This window comes from Molothrus ater, chromosome 9 (assembly GCF_012460135.2).
Source record: "Molothrus ater isolate BHLD 08-10-18 breed brown headed cowbird chromosome 9, BPBGC_Mater_1.1, whole genome shotgun sequence".
NCBI lineage: Eukaryota > Metazoa > Chordata > Aves > Passeriformes > Icteridae > Molothrus > Molothrus ater.
In genome coordinates, this window is record NC_050486.2 from 21,351,412 (window position 1) to 21,368,423 (window position 17,012).

Consider the following 17,012-nt stretch of genomic DNA (forward strand, 5'->3'; position numbering starts at 1 on the left):
GCCTTGTAAAATGTAAAGGAAGATGGAACTCTAGGAATCCCTGAGCCCTTTAACATCTTCAGGCAAAACTTGTCCCTGCATGTGCTCAACTAAAACGTCTCTGTGGGGTCTAAGTGACTTGCAGGGACCAAGTGTTTGTGAAAAAGAGGTATCAGATTTTGCAGCAGTGGGGAATGTCCAGTTTTGGAAACCTGCAAGCAGGAGGTAGGTGCAAGTGTGCACCTCTGTTGAAAGTTCTGGGTTCCTGGGAGTTCCTGAGGTCTGTGCACGCTTCCCCCCTGTTCCTGTGCTGTGTTAGGTCAGCATGTGCTGCGGTCGGGGTGTTGGAGAGGTCAGTGGGGAAATGGGCCAAGTCTGGCTGAAAACTTGGCTATTACACCTTCAGCCTCTGCCTTCCACATTACATGGGCCCCCATCCCCTGGTTCAGGCCAGCAGCCCCTTTTGGTGTTTCCTGCCTGGCTGTACAGTTCCCTGCAGGATCCAACATCCTTTAACCAAACTAGGTGGCACTGCTCAGTGACCAGCTGGTCTTTCCCTGACCTCCTTGGTCTCATTCCAGTGCAAGATCAATTCCTTCTAGCAGAAGGGCCAGGCTCACATCATGGTCTGTCCCTTTCGAAAGCTGGATACAAACACCAGCTTTGTGCCCTGTCACTTGGGTGGAATTGGAAAGCTGTGGTGAACAAAAGCTTTTCTGGATGTTTTGGTGATATCATTCCTAGAGGCTCCTGTCCTTAAATCTCTGAAAATAGTTGTTCTTTGTGCAGCTATTGGGGAAAGTCATCTGAGAGCTATTGGGAGCCCATCTGAGAGCTGGTCCTGTGCCATGGGGCAGGCCAGGCTCACACACCTTGTGCCTGTCAGGTGAACACACTGCACACTTAAATCCCATTTGTGTATTTTCACAAAAGCCTCGTTTATCCATTGGATCACTGCTGCAAATCAGGCTTCCTGCAGCCCCAGCATCGCAATTACTACCTCTGAACTGAAGGGAGGTGGTCCATGATCATCTTGCCCCAAGGAGAGTTGTGGTGAGACCTAAGTCTCATGCTTCAAAAATGCAGCTCTGTCCCGCCAGATAATTTTGGGGCAAGGAGTTTAAGTTTTTTTCCCGTGATGCTGTGCCATGTTTGCCAAGTGTAACAGCAGGAGGTGCCCTGGGGAGTGTGGGTTCGTGCTGTGCTGCTGGCAGGGAGGTAAACATGAGCCAACACCAGAGCTGAGCATTGCAGAACGGTGGTACCTGTTCTGATGACCGAGGCAGCAGGTTGTGCCATGGGTGTGCACTGGCAGTCCCTCACAGATTGGCTCTGTGCTTGTGGGCACTGTGAGCAGAGCTGAGCCCAGCTGGTGCCCCTGCAGTCCAGGAGTCCCTGGCAGTGGGAGTTGGGTTGGGTGGCATGTTTTCACAAGCACATTCCTTCTCCATAGTGATCCGGTGTAAATTTTCCCTGCTCTCCAGCAACGCCTGCTTTCCAGAGAGGTGGGGCGGAGGTGATAAGCGCACTTGGCAGGGCTATGTCACGGCTGCTTCCTCTGAGTGTGTTTCTTCTCTCCCGTCATCCTCCACAGAGTGAAAACAGCATTCAGGGTGTTTCTGGGGAACTTTGTACAGATGGAGAAACTGGCTTTATGGAGCAAATGCCACCTTGGTGTCAGAGCAGGATTATAAACCTGTCCCCTGATGAACAGGATTATGGCTCATCAATGTGTGCTGTTTACAAAGTTACTACTCTGAGAAACACAGCTGCCAAGGGGAACTGCCCCTGGGAACGAAAGTAGCGCCCAGAGCTGCACTGGAGGTGTGACATGGGAACAGCAGTGGCAGCTGGCTGGGGTGTGTGGCGCTTCACTCCCAAATTAGTGCAGGCTGTGGGATGCACAGCCCTATGGATGGCACAGGGATTTACCTTCCTGGGAGTGGGCAAACCTGCTATGCACTGAGCCAGAAGTGATAGGCAGGGGCTGGGGTTAAGTAGAGCTTAAGCCTGGCTAGATTTCAGAAGTACAAAAGCCTAGACCTATCCACTTCTGACAGGTGGAGGGTCTGAATTTCAAGAGTTGCTTTCATAGGATGATCAGCTGCAGTATAAGCCAGGTGAAGTCACTTGTTTTGTGTCTTGCTCCTTGCTGTTGAGTGGCTCTCTCAGCTCCACAGGATATTAACTTTGGGGTATTTTCACAGGACGTGATCCAACCCAGGAAATGACCTTGTGGTTACACTTCAATAGGTCCAGCAGTGACCTGGAAGGCAGTGGAGGAGAAGCAGGGCTGCCTTGTTGAGGGAATTCAGGACCTTTAAAGGAAGGGAGGACTTGAAGGAAAGGGAACTTTTAAACTAATTTTCTTAGGGAAAATGTGTCTAAACGTGCCAGGGCTGTCACAGACAAAGAACTGGGAGCACTGGGTTTGGTGACACCTCCCTGCCACCTGTCAGAGAGTGAGATTTGGGCAGGGGCTGCAGGTACCAGAGCAAGGGCTGGACAAGACCAGTGGGGTGATTTGGGTCACTCCCTTTGCATCAGCCATGGCATCTGAATTTAGGCTGCATGAGAAAGAGGGAAAGGACAGGATGTTACATCATTCCCAGCAGCCCTGGGAACGGGACCCCAGGGTACATGAGCAGAGGGGGCACCCATGGAAGGGCTGCAGGCATTTCTAGAGCACATGTCAAAAATGCAGCTGTTGTTAGCCCTAGTCAAAATCTGCAGCCATGGGATGGGCTGCACCCCCTGGAGACAGTTGCTAACCCTGCCTGTCCTGCTGTAGCCCTGTGGCAGCCTCTGGTCCCTCTGTCCCTGTAGGGATGTGGGGGTAGCATGAGCCAGGGTATGCTGTAGTACTTGGCAGAGAGTGATGGAGGGATATTAAAAGCTGGGATATTTTCCCAGAGCCCAGGAGGGAGCAGGGAAGGAAGAAGTCCAGCTGTATATAAAACAGGGAAACATCCATGAGTGGCAGGATACATGAAGACAAATCATCCCATCCTTGTCCCTAGGCCATGTGGGGCTGAGCAGTGCTGGGACTGAGCAGTCCCACCATGGGCTGCTGAAGCCCCACAGCACTCTGCAGGAAACACCACTTCCTCTGCCGGCCGGAGTGCCGTGTCCTGCCCTGCCCAGCTCCCTCCCTTCCTGCCTGGGCACCAGGCCCAGCACAGCTCCAGAGCACACAGGGTGGCCCATGCAGCTTCCAGCCTGGAAAATGTCCCCCTGGGCAAGAGGAGCAGGACTCAAGGGTGTCCCTCTCCATCCACAGAGAAGGGCTGGAGCACCTTGGGTGAGACTTGCTGGGGGTGCCTGTATTGAGCAGTGATTCACAGCCCCCCCCCCCAGCCTTTGCCCTGCTCCCAGGAGCCCCACAAATTCTTGCTTTGTTCAGGATCTGTGGCATTTACAGCAGGCTGACACCTTCCCCACCCTTGTTGTAAATCCTGACACAAAGCAAAGGCTCTGCTGGCGTTTAGCCAGCACCCAGCTCTGCTCTGCCAGAGCCACAAAGAGGCTCCCGGGATGCTGGGCAAGACCCTCACTGGGCCATCACCCAGAGCAGGGGAGGGTAATGGGGTAGGAGTGAAGTCCACCATCCCTGCACTCCCCACATCCCATGTGTTGGCTCCCCACTATCCCAAAGCACAAAGGGATGGAGCCACACTGCCAGGAGTAAAATGATATATTTCTTACTGAGAGCTGGATCCTACAGGGCTGTCTGCAAGGGGCCCCCTCTGATGCCACCCTGTTTGTGTGCGCTTCACACACCTGCTCCCACAAGTGTGCACACACACATGCCATGAAGCAGCACATGTGCATTGACTGTTTCAAGTCCCTGTGGGGTGTGGGGTGGGCAGCAGGCAGAGCCACCACAGGCTTCCCGTGATGGGCCCAGGGCACCCTGTCCAAATGTGACACTCCCTGCAGACCACACAGGCAGGGCCAGCCCTGTTTCATGTCTCCAGACCGTGTTCCCTGCAGGTTGCAGAGCAGTTGTGCCAGACACCATCTGGCTCCAGCAGGAGAGAAAGCTCTGGTCAGTGGGTCTGGCACTCACAGCATCATCACTTGATCCCCAAAACCAGCCCCCACCTTCCCTGCACATCCTTCCTTAGGCACCACCAGCTTGTGGGAGGGTCCCCAGAGCCTGAAGCACCCTTGCAGCCTTGCCCAGCTGCAGCACATGGCAAGCGAGGGGTTCATACAGTAGCACAGGGGAAGGGATGGGTATTTGGTGGTGCACCTTTGCAAACAGCCACTGTCGGCCATGGCAGGACAGCTCATGCCTCTCCTGCTCTGGTGGCTTTCACTGCTGCCCAGCCCCTGCCCCTCCTGCTGTGTGTCCAGACACAGCCCAAGTCCTGGCATCAGTGCAGGTCAATGGCCTCATACTCCAGGTTGTCCGAGTCCTCCAGCTCGATGCCAGGTACCAGGTTGTAGTAGCTGGTTGTCTGACTCATGTAGATCTTCTCCCGGTCAGCAGAGTCCTTCAGCACTTCACTCACGCTGACAGTGTCCACCTCTGGCTCACTGCCCAGCTCCTCTGCCCTTGGTGCTGGGGTCCCCAGCTGCCCTTCATGGGATGGCACCTGGGAACTGCTGGGGGATCCCACCTGGATCTCCACCTCCTCATAGAGGTCTCTGCCACTCTCCAGTGGATCCACAAAGGGCTGGAGCATGACCTGTTTCCCCAGCAGCACTTTCTTCTCAGCCTTGGAGGGAGCAGCAGGCAGCTCGTAGGGGATGTAGTGGTGGGGCTCTGCAGACAGTGGCACACTGCCCCTCTCTGCCACGGCCCGCTGGCTCTGGGACCTGCTCTGAAGGCTGTAGTTGGTCTTTTTCTTCTGCCGGCAGAAGCACCAAGTGACGCTGGCGAGGATGAGGAGGGCAGGCAGGCAGATGAAGAGGGCGGTGAGGCCGTGTGAGCGGCACAGCTCATCCCGGGGAATGCTCTGGAGGCCCACACCCTGGTACTGCTCTGGTGTGTGGCAGATCACCTCAGCAGCCTGGCTGGACCAGCCCTCCAGGGTGGTTAGCAGAGCACAGCTGCAGTCCCAGCTGTTGTTGGAGAGCTGAAGCTGGAGCAGAGATGGCTTCAGGAGGCTGGCAGGGAGGAAGGTGAGGGCATTGAAGCCCAGGTAGACCTCCTGGACCTGGGAAGATGCTTTCAGGAAGGACCTGGGTAGCTCCTGAAGCTGGTTGCTATCCAGATAAAGAACCCTCAAATTAGGGGCATTTTCTAGAAAGCTTCCAGGGAGACTTTCCAGCAGGTTGTGACTCAAGTGTAAGATTTCCAAGGCAGGAGGGACTCCCTGTGCGTTGCTGATGGCCGTGATGCTGCAGTGGGAGAGGTAGAGTTCCCGCAGCCCCTGCACCTCCACCAGTGCTCCCCAGTCAAGGTGGGTGATGTTGGAGCTGGTGAAGTTGAGGCAGCAGCTCTCGGGGAGCGGAGCCTCCCGGAAAGCCTGGTAGTCCATGGGCTCGGAGCAGTTGCAGACAGGCGGTGCTGGCTCAAGGGCAAGGCCGGCAGCGAGCAGGAGGCTGCCCCAGAGGGACACGGTGCCCAGCCCGGCGCCTGCGGGGAGAGCAGAGGGGACGGTGACTCCCTGTGCCCTCCCGCTCCCTTTCTCCAGCCTTCCCGGCGGGGAAGTGAACCCCACTTCTCCTCCCCTCCGCGAAAGGACCGGCTCGCCGCAGGTCCTCCAGGGCCGTCCTCCAGTGCCACCGACCCCGCCGGCCCGGGGCTGCCTCTCCCGCGACGTCCCGCTGCTCCGGCCAGGTGCCCGCGGGCAGCGAGCGACCCCCGGAGCTCCGGCCGTGCCCCCCGTGCCCTGCCCGGCCTCACCTGCCGCCGCTCGCCCCATCCTCCGGGGCTGCTCCGCGTCCCGCCGCGCTCCCACCGGGCGCGGCCGCCGGCTCCGCCTCGCCGCGGGGCGGCCCCGCCACATCCCGCCCCGGCCCCGCCGCCGTCCGGCCCGGCCCGGCCCGGCCCATGGCCTCCCTTCAGCCCCCCGTGCCCCGTCCCCTCGCAGGGGTCCCGCCAGCCATGGACCCTCCAGCCGCCCTCGGCAGCGGTACCCCCAAATTTCGCTTGACCCAGCTCCCCTGCAGTCCATCAACCCGGGATCCCTCCTTATTCTGCCCCTCCTTCACAAGCCATAGTTCCCATTCCTTCATCATCCTTCCCCTCTCCATTTCCCAGATAGAATGTCCCTTCCCAGCCTCTCCCTCTGCCCCGCAGAAGACATGTGTCCCTCCAGTCTTGTCCGTGTCCCTCCAGTCCTGTCTGCACTCCATCATCAGCTCCCCAAGCTCCTGGAGAAGGGCCGGGCTGGGCTCTGCTGAGTTTGTCTCTCTCCTGGGAAGGGGAAAGAGCTCTGCCCGGCTGAACTGCCAGCTCCACTGGGGAAAGGATGCAGAGTGCACATTCTTGCCGGATGGGGATCAAAGGGCCAGCATCGCACTCCATCACTGGACCCCAATGAATTCCCTTCCTCCCACACAAGTCTCAGGCCAGTAAGGAGGAGCAGAGTCAGACATGAGCACTACATCCATCAGAAAAGCAGTGCTGGAGAGGGAAGCTCTGTTTTCACACCCTGTGTGCTCACTATGGGGTGAATTGGGTAAACTGAGGCACATGGAGTGTACCAACAGCTCTTTGCTTGGTTACTGTGGAGGTGGGTAAGATGGGACCTGGGCTGAGCACGTCCAGTACTTTGGTGCCTTGTGCCCCAGTTCCTGGGGTGCCTTGGCCCTGCTGGTGCTGGTTCTTCCTTCCCCAGCTCACCCAAGGGACCAACAACCCTCTCCATGCTCCTCCTTGGTGGCTGCAGCCCCATGCTTTGCAGAGCTGTGCTGAGGGATGGGAAAGCCCCACTCCTGAAGGGGTCAGGGCTCTCACCCCAGCCTTGGGCAGCCTGTCTGCACCCTGATGCTTGGCTGGTGTTGCTCTTGCCGCCCAGGCACTGCATGCAGGCACACAGCAGGGCACACAGCAGTGCCCTGGTGCAGACGTGAGCTGGCAGCTGGGTTCAGCTCCCCTGCTCCTGATGTTGCTGAGCATCTCTGAATGCCATGAGGGTGGGAGGACCAGGCCAGTGCTGAGTATCATGGAGAACAGAGATCCCACAGCCTCTCTGGGCTCCTGTGATATTTTACCACATGCGCAAGGGGAAAAAAAAAATTCCCAGTATGTAGATGGAGTTTCCCTTGATGCAGCTTGCATTGTGTGCCTTTCATGATTTTACTGTACATGTCCCCAAAGAGCCTGACTCCCTTTTCCTATAACTCCACCTAACTAGCTGCAGGCAGTCAGGAGCTCACCCCAGAGCCTCCCCTTCCCCAGGTCCAACAGGCTGGTGATCTTAAACCTCAGTTCCTCCCACTGCTCCAGATCAGTGATGGCAAAACCTGTGATTGACATGGGACCCCACAGGGGACCCCAGCTGCAGGTGATGGGTCTGTGTCACAGACATGTTTTATGAAAAAACTTTTCCTTAGGATTTTTTCTCCTGAGAAGCTGAGAGGCCTCAGGAACAAAATGTAAACAATGATTATCTGCTGCTGTGGAATGCAACGGGTGCATCTGGGATTGGTCTCATGTGGTTGTTTCTAATTAATGGCCAATCACAGCCCAGCTGTCTGGACTGTCTCGGTCAGTCACAAGCCTTTGTTATCATTTCTTTTCTATTCTTAGCTAGCCTTCTGATGAAATCCTTTCTTCTATCTTTTTAGTAAAGTTTTAATATAATATATATAATAAAATAATAAATCAAGCCTTCTGAAACATGGAGTCAACATTCTGGTCTCTTCCCTCATCCTAAGACCCCTGCGAACACCGTCACAGGTCTGCTCCCAGGCTCCATCCCTCTTGGACAGGAGGTGCCTCAGCCTCGGCAGGACGTGGGCTGTGGGCTCCATCCCTGCCCCTTGCCCAGGAACTCACCAGAGGCAGTGGGGAGCAGGAGCAGCGATGGCAGCTCTCAGTGCTGGCAGGTCCCCCTGTCCCTCTGTGGGGAATCCCGGAACAGCCCCGTCTGTCACCTCACCTCCAGACAGGTCCCGCGGGGCCTCCCTGCGCTCCCGGGTGCCTCCACCCACACATGGCCTTCAGACGCTGACTCAGCTCCGGCAGCCCCGAGCTGGGGCCTCCATCGGAAAACCTGTGATGCCCGGGGAGCCCCGGGCGTGATGGAAACAGGCAGCTTCCCTCGGGGCAGCAGCATCCCAGCCTGCTCCCGGCCGTGTGTGCTGATGGGCAGTGGGCTCCTTTGTGCTTCCCCTACAAAAGCTGGAAACACAAGGAAAAAAAACAGCCAGATCTGTATTGTTTCCTCTTTCTCTTCAGGCAGGTTTTCTCAGTTTTTCTGCCGAAAAAAATATGGAGTTGATTCATCCCAAAATATGGAGTTGATTCATCCCCAGTACCCTAGGGTGAGAGGGGATGTGCTGGGAAGAACGGGGATGTTTGCCAGAGGTGCTCATGCAAAACCCTCAGCGCATTCAGGAGCACAGTGAGCATCAGTGCCAAGAGCCCTGAGCAGCAGTGGGGGGAAACTGAGGCACAGGGCACGGGATGGTCACAGAGTCACCCCCTGTGTGTGATGTGAGCAAGGGAGTGACAGTGGGAAGATTGAGGGGCTCTTGCAACGCTGCTGCTTCACACTCGTGGGGGTTGTGGGTTTGCAGGCACCCTGCCAGCTCCCGCGCCCGTGGGGAGGGAGCGGTGCCAAGCACCTTCCATGGCCCGTTCCGGGTGACAGAGGCGAGCGCTCCTCACGGCCATTAGGGAGCAGCACCGCTGTGGCGCCTTGCACGCCCTGCACAGCCAGGCCACCGCAGCAGCAGGGCTGAGGACGGGGTGCCCAGGCACCGAGGGGCAGGGATGGTGGATTCCATCATCCCTGCATCTTCCACTGTTCCCTGTGCGCCCAGCGCCCACCCGTGACCCCCTTTGCTGGGCCCTGGCACAGAGTAAGAGGCCCTTGGGGAGTGTCCACCTGCATCCAAGTTTGTCATAAGGGAGGGAGGGCAGTACAGGGCACACAGGGGCTTTGAGAACCCTCCCTGGGCCACAACCTTTGCATGGGAAGGAGGCGTGAGGGCCCCAGTTGGTCGTGTGACACATGCTGGGAACACGTGTGAGGGGAAGCACCCCGTGAGTAGGTGTTTTGTGTGAGTGTGTACTTACAGATGTGCATGGCAGGGGGCTGTGTATGTCCTGGGAGACAGGGGAGGGAGCTCTGCCTCTGCGCATTTTTGGGGTCCCAGTGTGACCGTAGGAGAACCCTGAGTCAGGAGGAGGTTGTCCCTGTCCGTAGGAGGAGGATGCAGCTACTGGGGGGACATCGCTGTGTGTGCAGGGGTGGGCCCCTGTGCAGTGGAGAGGCTGCCGCAGCTTCACCCGCGGTGTCACAGCTGGTAGGAGAACACCAGTACATTCCCGGAATTCCCGAAGCTCCGCCCCCTCCGCCGTGCTGCGGCCCCTTTAAGGGCGGCCCGGGGCGGCCGGGGGCGGGGCTTCTCGGATGACGTAATCGCACCCCCTGATAAAGGCGGCGGGATTCCCGGGGCGGCAGCGGCGGCGCGCGCCGGCGGGGCCACGTGCGCGGGGCGCGGCGCGGCGCAGCCCCGAGCCTCCCGATCCTGCCGCGCCGCCATGGAGTCCGCCGGTCTCTTCCCCCCTTTCCCCGCCGCCTCCGCCCTCCCCGCGCGGCCGGCGCCCGCCCCGGCGCCACCGCCCCGCGCGGCCGAGACCACCCGCATCATCGTCGACCCGGTCTCCGGCCGCTCCTACTGCAAGGGCCGCCTGCTGGGAAAGGTACCGAGAATGGGGAAAGGGGGAAAGGGAGCTGGGCCGTCGCGGAGGGCGCCGGGGTGAGCCGGTGTGGGTGAGGGGAGGGGCGGGGGCTGCGCGCCTGCTCGACCCCCATCCCGGGCGGCCCGGGCTGGATGCAGTCCCCCGGCTGCCGCCCCCACCCTCCCCGCCTCGCCCGGCGGGCCCGTAGCAGCGCTGGAAGCCGTGAATCACCCGCGCTGGCTGCGTGCCTCGGTGGCTATCGGAGCCGCATCGGTTTCGGGGCGCCCCGCGGCGGGTGCGTGGGCCGGTGGGTGCCCCGGTTCCCAGGGGTGCCGGCCCGCGCCGCTCCGCCGCACGCAACTTTTCCTCCGGCTGACAGCGGCGTGTGTAGGAGGAGGATGCCGGTTCCCAGCCCGGCCCGAGTGGGCTCAGCGGCTGAGTGTGCAGATTGGAGGGTGACATCACGGCAGGAAAAACCTGTCTCCGTGGGGCTGCTTTTCGATGGCCTCCGGTCCCCGGGCTTCCTGCCCTGCGCAGGACTTTCCAGGTTGATCTGTCATGTGGAAAGATGCAAAGTCCGGCCATAGTGGGAGGGAAAATGCCTGGAGGTTTTACAAGAAATGGGTGAAGAAAATGCCTGGTTGAGAGCATCATAGTTCAGATCTTAGTGGGCGACGCAGCAGGAGGGAGCGTGTGACGCTCGCCGGGCTGTGCTGTCAGGGAAGGGAGGAGGAGGAGGAGGCTTGTAAGCAGGCAGGGGTAAGGAGCTGTCTCTCACCCATCCGTAACCACCTCTTCCCTTGCAGGGTGGGTTTGCACGATGCTATGAAATGACAGACCTCTCCAGCAACAAAACCTATGCCGTGAAGGTCATTCCGCACAGCAGGGTGGCTAAACCTCACCAGCGGGAGAAGGTGGGTGCCGTGTGGCTGCTGGGGGGCTGGGCTGGGCTGCTGGGGGGCAGCAGCTCCCCTGTGCTCACCTGGCACTGCTGCTCTCTGTCAGATCACCAATGAGATCGAGCTGCATCGGGACTTGCACCATAAGCACATCGTCAAGTTCTCCCACTACTTTGAGGACTCAGAGAGCATCTACATCTTCCTGGAGCACTGCAGTAGGAAGGTCAGTGCTGCTGTGGCCTCCTTGTCAAAGGATCTCCTAAACAGCCATAGCTGGTTGGAGCAGGCCTTGCCGAGGTGTTGTGTTAGCAGTCCCCTGAGCTGTCAGCTGTCACACCCTCTGAGCTCACTGTAAGCAAAGTGGTTTTGCAGGGCACTGGGCACTCCAGCAGTTGTCTGTCTGTCTCGCACTGCCTGCTCATGATATGGCCACCATAAATCCAGAGGTTCCCATGGCTCTGGTGACCAGCCTCAGCCTCATGTGGGGAGTCTGCTGAGGTCATGGCTGTGAAAAAAGGATTATTTGTGAATGTGCAACTTCTGGAAGAACTGGCTTTGACCCTGCCTAGCCTATGCCTAGTCAGCAGGGCTGCCTGTTCTCCCTGCCTGCATCACAAGCTGTCTTCTCTCCCGTTGCAGTCCCTGGCCCACATCTGGAAGGCCCGTCATACTCTGCTGGAGCCCGAAGTGCGCTATTACCTCAAACAGATCATCTCAGGCTTGAAGTATCTTCACCTCAAGGGCATCCTGCACAGAGACCTCAAGCTTGGTGAGTGCTGTGGGTGGCACATGGTGTTGTGTGGGGAGCAAGCTGTCCCCAAGGGACTTGTGGTGACGCATCGCCTTTGACTTGCAGGCAACTTCTTCATCAATGAAAACATGGAGCTAAAAGTGGGAGACTTTGGCCTAGCTGCTTGCCATGATGTCTCTGACCAGAAGAAAAAGTAAGTTTGGGATTTTCCTTTTTCAGAATCCACCTGGGTTTCACTCTTCTTCCTGTGGCTTCCCAGGAGAGTGGAGGTGCAAGGGGTCCTGCCTGGTCTTGGGAGAGGAAGCCTTAGGGCCCCTTCCTGGGGTGAGGGAGCAATTCCTGCTCCAGCTGCAGGCAAGGCGAGGGGGCTGGGGGCTTTGTGGCTCCTCAGGAGTGAGCTTGCAGCCGTCGGGGAGAACAATGTGTTGACTATTGCTATTGTGCCTGCCCGGCTGCCGTGCCGGCTGCACAGGCTGGGACACAAAGGCTCTGTTCCTCCTCAGCTCTGGGACAGGCTCTTCCCAACAGCTCCCCAAGAGCAGCTGCTGCCGACCTCCGTGAGCTGGAGAGGGGGGAGTCTGTATGGGGCTCCTTGTAGATGAAGGGGGGCCACAAAGAGCAAAATGGAGTGGGGAGGACAAGGGTAAATCCCAGGGCTTGGAGCAGGGGGAGGCTGTCTGTGAGGGGATGAAGAGCATGCACTGATCTGGTACTCTGCCCCACAGGACAATATGTGGGACCCCCAACTACCTGGCCCCAGAAGTGCTGCTGAGACAGGGCCATGGGCCAGAGTCGGACGTGTGGTCTCTGGGCTGTGTCATGTAAGTCTGTGCTGCTGGGTGGGGAGGGGTCCAGGCACCCTGCCTGGGGTGGGGGCAGCTGCTCTGTGGGCAGCCCGATGAGGAAGTTTTCTTGTGCTGTGCCTTGTGGCTCTGCAGTGGTTGCTGAGAAGCAGGGGGAGGGGAGCGACTGGCTGGATCCTGCCCAGCCTTACTTTGGAGCAGGTGCTGCCTGCAGCCGTCCTGGGATGCTGTGTGGGGACTGTGCAAGCAGGACTGCACGGGGTGGGTGTGCTCATGCTGCACTCAGCTCTGGTTCAGAGCAGGCTTGACCGCACTGTGAACCTGATAAACAACGGAAAATCTCCGTGGCTGCTGTGCTGTTTGCTCAGGGAGCGATCGCTGTTTCGGCACATCCAGCCCCTGTCCCGGCCACTGCCTGCTCCCCTTTCCACCCTGATGGCCACGAGGGTGGGAGCAGCGGGTGGCCTTTGCTGCCAGCTCTTTGTCCTTCCTCAAGGCTCCTTGCCTGTTGCTCTAAACAGTTGCTAGGAGGAAGCATGGCCGGATGTGAGCGTGGCTGTCGAGGCTGGAAGTGCTGCTCTCAGCCAGGTGTGGCCGGCCAAATGCCAATAACTTCCTTGCTTTAAGTGCTGCTGAGTCACAAGCCTGGTGGGGATCTGACACTGGCATGCGTGTTCCCTCCCAGGTACACCCTGCTGTGTGGGAACCCTCCCTTTGAGACCTCTGACCTCAAGGAGACCTACAGGTGTATCAAGCAAGTGGAATACACCCTCCCCGTCTTCCTCTCCCTGCCTGCCAAGCACCTCATCACTGGCATCCTCAGACGCAACCCCCAGGACCGCCTCACCCTTGATGAGATTTTGGACCATGAGTTCTTCAAGGTGGGTGGGTGGGGGCCTGGGCCATGGGATCCCTCTCCAGGTGGGATGAGGTTTTTTGGGCTATGCAGGGTGCTGTCCTTGTCCTGTACAAAGGGTCAGTCCTTCAAAGGAAGCAGCCGCTGTCCTGCCCAAATGCCAGCCAGAGGAACTGAGGGATCTGGTGTGCTTCTGCTGCCTTGTTGCTATAGCAAGGGGTTGTTTCCTGTGCTGATGCCAGTCATGGTTCTGAGGCTTGACAGAAACACAAGCTGGCTGTCAGGAGGGATGTGAATGACTGTGGTCAGCCCAGGGCAGCTGGAGCATGTGGTCTATGGAAACCAAACCTCTCCCTTGACCTCTCTGCAGGGCTACACGCCTGAGAAACTCCCTCCCAGCAGCTGTGTGATGGCTCCAGAGCTGAGTCCCCCAAATCCTGCCAAGACTCTGTTTGCTAAAGTCACCAAGACACTCTTTGGGAAGAAGAAACCCAAGGGTAAGTTTGTGCATTGCCAAGAAGCCTCTGGGTGACTCTTCCTTTGGGAAGAAGTGGATCCTGTTTTCTGGAGAGACCTTCTGATGGATCTCTCTGGACCCCCTGCCTGGGGACAACACAAGCTCTGTGTGCCCCTGCCTTCTTGTGCTGGTGGCCTGCCATGGGTGTGTGCTTGGAGAGCGGATACTGTGCCACAACCCATGGGGCAGTTCCTCCTGGAAGCCCTGAGTTGCATGAGAACTGGGAAGTGAAAGTGGAAGACATCTGTCTGACACCCTGTTGTCTCCATGGGCATGGGAATAGATAAGGGAGAGCTGAGCTACTGGGAGGGGTGGCCTGGATGTCCCCAGCCTCTATGTTCAGCAGCATACTCATCTCTTGCTCTCTCCTCAGCCAAGAAGGGCTCTTCAGAGGAGAGGGATGACATCTCCAAGCTGGTTACTGGGCTGATGAAGACCTCAATCTGTCGGCAGATGAGCTATAAAACTGTGGAAGGGAATGAGGTGAGAACATCTCCGAGGCCATGCATGCTCTTTGGCAGAGCAGGCAGACCATGATAAAGCAGAGTCTCTCCACAGGCCACTCCTGTGTCGTGCCGCAGTGCCAGCTCCAGCCCCGTGGAGACAGTGGTGGAAGAGACTTCTCACAAGTCTACGTCCCCCTCCATCCGAGGAACGATGGCCAGCAGCTGTGAAGGTGAGCAATACCTGTGCCAGCCACCCCAGCCTGCCCCAGGCTTCCTGTCATGCTGGGGCTGATAGCGGGCCGGCTGACTCAGCCTGTCATCTTCTCCCCGCAGCCTTTGAGGATTGCGTCACTGCCTCTGCCATCATTGAGTCAGCTGTCCGGCTCCTGAGGGCCTGCCTCTCCTCCATGCCTCCAGGTAAACTGGTTGGACTGCTCTGGGATGGGATAGGGGGCTGTGCATCCCCTTCCCCCTGGGATGAAGGCATGGCTGCTACTTGGGGTACAAATAGCACCCTAAATGGTGCTAGAGTCTGCTGTAGGGATCTGTTCCCCCTGGGGAGGTGAGACAGACAGGAGCTGGCTGGCTGCTCACCTCCTCTCTTCTCCAACAGCGGAGAAAAACCCAGCTTCCCTGGCCCGCCATGAGCACTTTGTCTGGGTGAGCAAGTGGGTGGATTATTCCAACAAGTATGGCTTTGGCTACCAGCTCTCCAACCGCAGCATTGGGGTCCTCTTCAACAATGGCACGCACATGACGCTCTCTCCCAACCACAGGTGAGCCATGGGAATGGGGCTGATCTGTCTCTAGGGGAGCCCCTTGGGTGGGAAGGGGAGTCTATAACATCCCCAAAACTTGTGCTCTGCTCCCTCTAGGACTGTACATTACAACCCAACGAACAGCAAGCACCTGGTGTTCTCCGTGTCTGCCATCCCCGAGCAGCTGCAGGGACAGATGAGTGTCCTGCGCTACTTCGCCTCCTACATGGAGCAGCATCTCATGAAGGTGAGTGCTGGGGCCCAGGGCTGGACTTTGCGTCATGGTTTGACCATACCACTTGAGCTGGTTGGACTCCCTGCTTGCAGCTCTGGCCAAGTGGGCACACAGGGTTGTGTCCTGGGAGTGGGGACTCCACTGAAGGGGTACCCAGCTTTGGTGTTGTGTGTGCTGCTGGAAGTGCTCCCATGTGTGGGACCAGTGACTTATGCAGACTGTTCTCTCAAAGGGAGGTGACCTGCCCAGCATAGATGACCTTGGGCAGCCAGCCCTCCTCCTGCGGTGGGTGAAGACTGACCAAGCCTTGCTCATGCTCTTCAGCAGTGGCACCCTCCAGGTATGTGTGGGGCACAGTGGAGATGCCCAGACCTTTGTGAAGAGGAGGCCAGATGGTGGTCTTTGGGTCTGTGTTGGATCTTGTCTGCCACAGCGCAAATGGAAAATCGAGCTGTGAAAACAGCTGTGGGTGCAGGATGCTGCTCCAGTGCCTGGAGCTGCTGGTTGCAGCTTCCCCAGCCCATGGAGAGACATAGCACTTCAGCTGGATGCTTGTGCCTGCCCCTGTGCTAGGGCTGCCTCATTCCTGCCATGGGGCATGGGCAGGGATGCTCCCAGGCAGGTTGGGGAGGAGGAACGGGTTGAGGCAGGAAATGTAGCTCCATCCTGGCTCCCGACATGCTGTGGGAAGCATGGCTTAAACCAAGCCCAACCTGTCTCCTAGGTGAATTTCTACAACGACCACACCAAGGTGATCATTAGCAAGCCTGACCACTCCTGCCTTGTCACCTACATCAACCGGGAGCGCAACTCTTACACTTACAAGCTGTGCAGCCTCCAGGAGCTGGGCTGCTCTCCTGAGCTCCACCACCGCCTCAGATACATCCTCAAGCTTCTCCAAGAATGGGCTGAGGCCTAGCCTGGGACCTCGGGGGACCCTGTCTGGACTTGGAGGTTTCCCCCTGCCCTCCCATGGGATGGGAGGGATGATGTGGTGCTGGCTATCCCCCTGGGCACTGTGTATCCTGGTGCTCAGCTGGACTCTGGACTAAGACATGTGGATGTGGTTACAGCAGCGGGTCTGGATATCCTTGCTGCTCCCTGGCTCTGGGCAATCGCTGTCTTCCCCCTGGTGTCTCCTGCTCTGGTGGTGCTGGTCTTGATGGAATGGACTGGGGTGTTACAAGGAGGTGGTGGTGGGTGAGTGTCCTGCAGCTGGGTTTGGGGCTGACTGGGCCTTGTCTGAGGCTGGCAACTACTTGTGGTGGAGGCTCAGGCTCCCCTGCCCCAGCTGATGCATCAGTTGCACAGACCCTCTGCATGGCCTGGAGATGGCTGCCACAGCCTTGATCTCAAACTTTGGGTGCTGTGGGATAGGAAAACCCCTTCCCAGGAGTGGGCAGGGGTGAAGGGTGCTGCCTGCCCTGCCAGGGGCTCTGTGGGCTGGTGTGTGCCACTCCACAACTGTTACACTAATAAGGAGGGAACTGTGCTGGGCCCAACTGTGCACAGTCTCTTCCCGTATTTGTGAATTGTCTGGTACAACCTGAGGTTTGATAAAGGGTAGGGCATGGGATCTGAGGACTTGCCTGGAGAAGCCCTCATTTTGTTGGGATCCAGGGTTGTTTCTTATTTCAAGGCAGTTTCTGCCATGTGGGACTATTTATGTATCTTATTTATATGGAATTATTTATTTTCCTGTTGGTCTGTCCTTGTGCAGTTCCCCTCCCCCTGACTCGCCTCAATAAAAACTTATTTGTGTAAGGGCAAACTATGTCTGCCTTATTTGAAACTGGAGTCATAAAAAGAGCTTCAGCATCATTCTTGCTCCAGAGCTGCTTCTGCCTGTTGGGGATGACCCTTCTTGCCACTGACTGGTGCTGGGGGGATAAGGTCAGGGAGGCAGGATGGCTATGTGGAGCCCATGTGCTACCTCCACTGCTTTCATGGGACTGGC

General features: G+C 58.0%; 2 protein-coding genes and 1 non-coding gene across 3 annotated transcripts; 2 read left to right on the forward strand and 1 right to left on the reverse strand.

Moving 5' to 3' along the window:
• The first annotated feature begins 505 nt into the window (after positions 1 to 505).
• On the forward strand, positions 506 to 635 carry LOC118689882 (small nucleolar RNA SNORA35). The gene has a single exon (XR_004980705.1). It is a non-coding gene; the product is annotated as a small nucleolar RNA SNORA35 (small nucleolar RNA).
• A 3,027-nt stretch (positions 636 to 3,662) lies between these two features.
• LOC129046754 (leucine-rich repeat-containing protein 3C-like) lies at positions 3,663 to 9,456 on the reverse strand. Its single transcript, XM_054515688.1, has 3 exons — positions 9,182 to 9,456; positions 8,040 to 8,281; positions 3,663 to 5,566 (listed from the first exon to the last, which is right to left on the reverse strand). The coding sequence occupies exon 3, from the start codon at positions 5,466 to 5,468 to the stop codon at positions 4,359 to 4,361; it is 1,110 nt and encodes a 369-aa protein (XP_054371663.1). The 5' UTR covers positions 5,469 to 5,566; positions 8,040 to 8,281; positions 9,182 to 9,456; the 3' UTR covers positions 3,663 to 4,358.
• A 166-nt stretch (positions 9,457 to 9,622) lies between these two features.
• Positions 9,623 to 16,826, forward strand: PLK3 (polo like kinase 3). Its single transcript, XM_036388287.2, has 15 exons — positions 9,623 to 9,811; positions 10,597 to 10,704; positions 10,796 to 10,912; positions 11,329 to 11,458; positions 11,546 to 11,633; positions 12,166 to 12,261; positions 12,929 to 13,124; positions 13,470 to 13,596; positions 13,990 to 14,099; positions 14,175 to 14,292; positions 14,396 to 14,479; positions 14,676 to 14,838; positions 14,938 to 15,067; positions 15,288 to 15,395; positions 15,780 to 16,826. The coding sequence occupies exons 1-15, from the start codon at positions 9,650 to 9,652 to the stop codon at positions 15,972 to 15,974; spliced, it is 1,932 nt and encodes a 643-aa protein (XP_036244180.1). The 5' UTR covers positions 9,623 to 9,649; the 3' UTR covers positions 15,975 to 16,826.
• Positions 16,827 to 17,012: the final 186 nt, after the last annotated feature.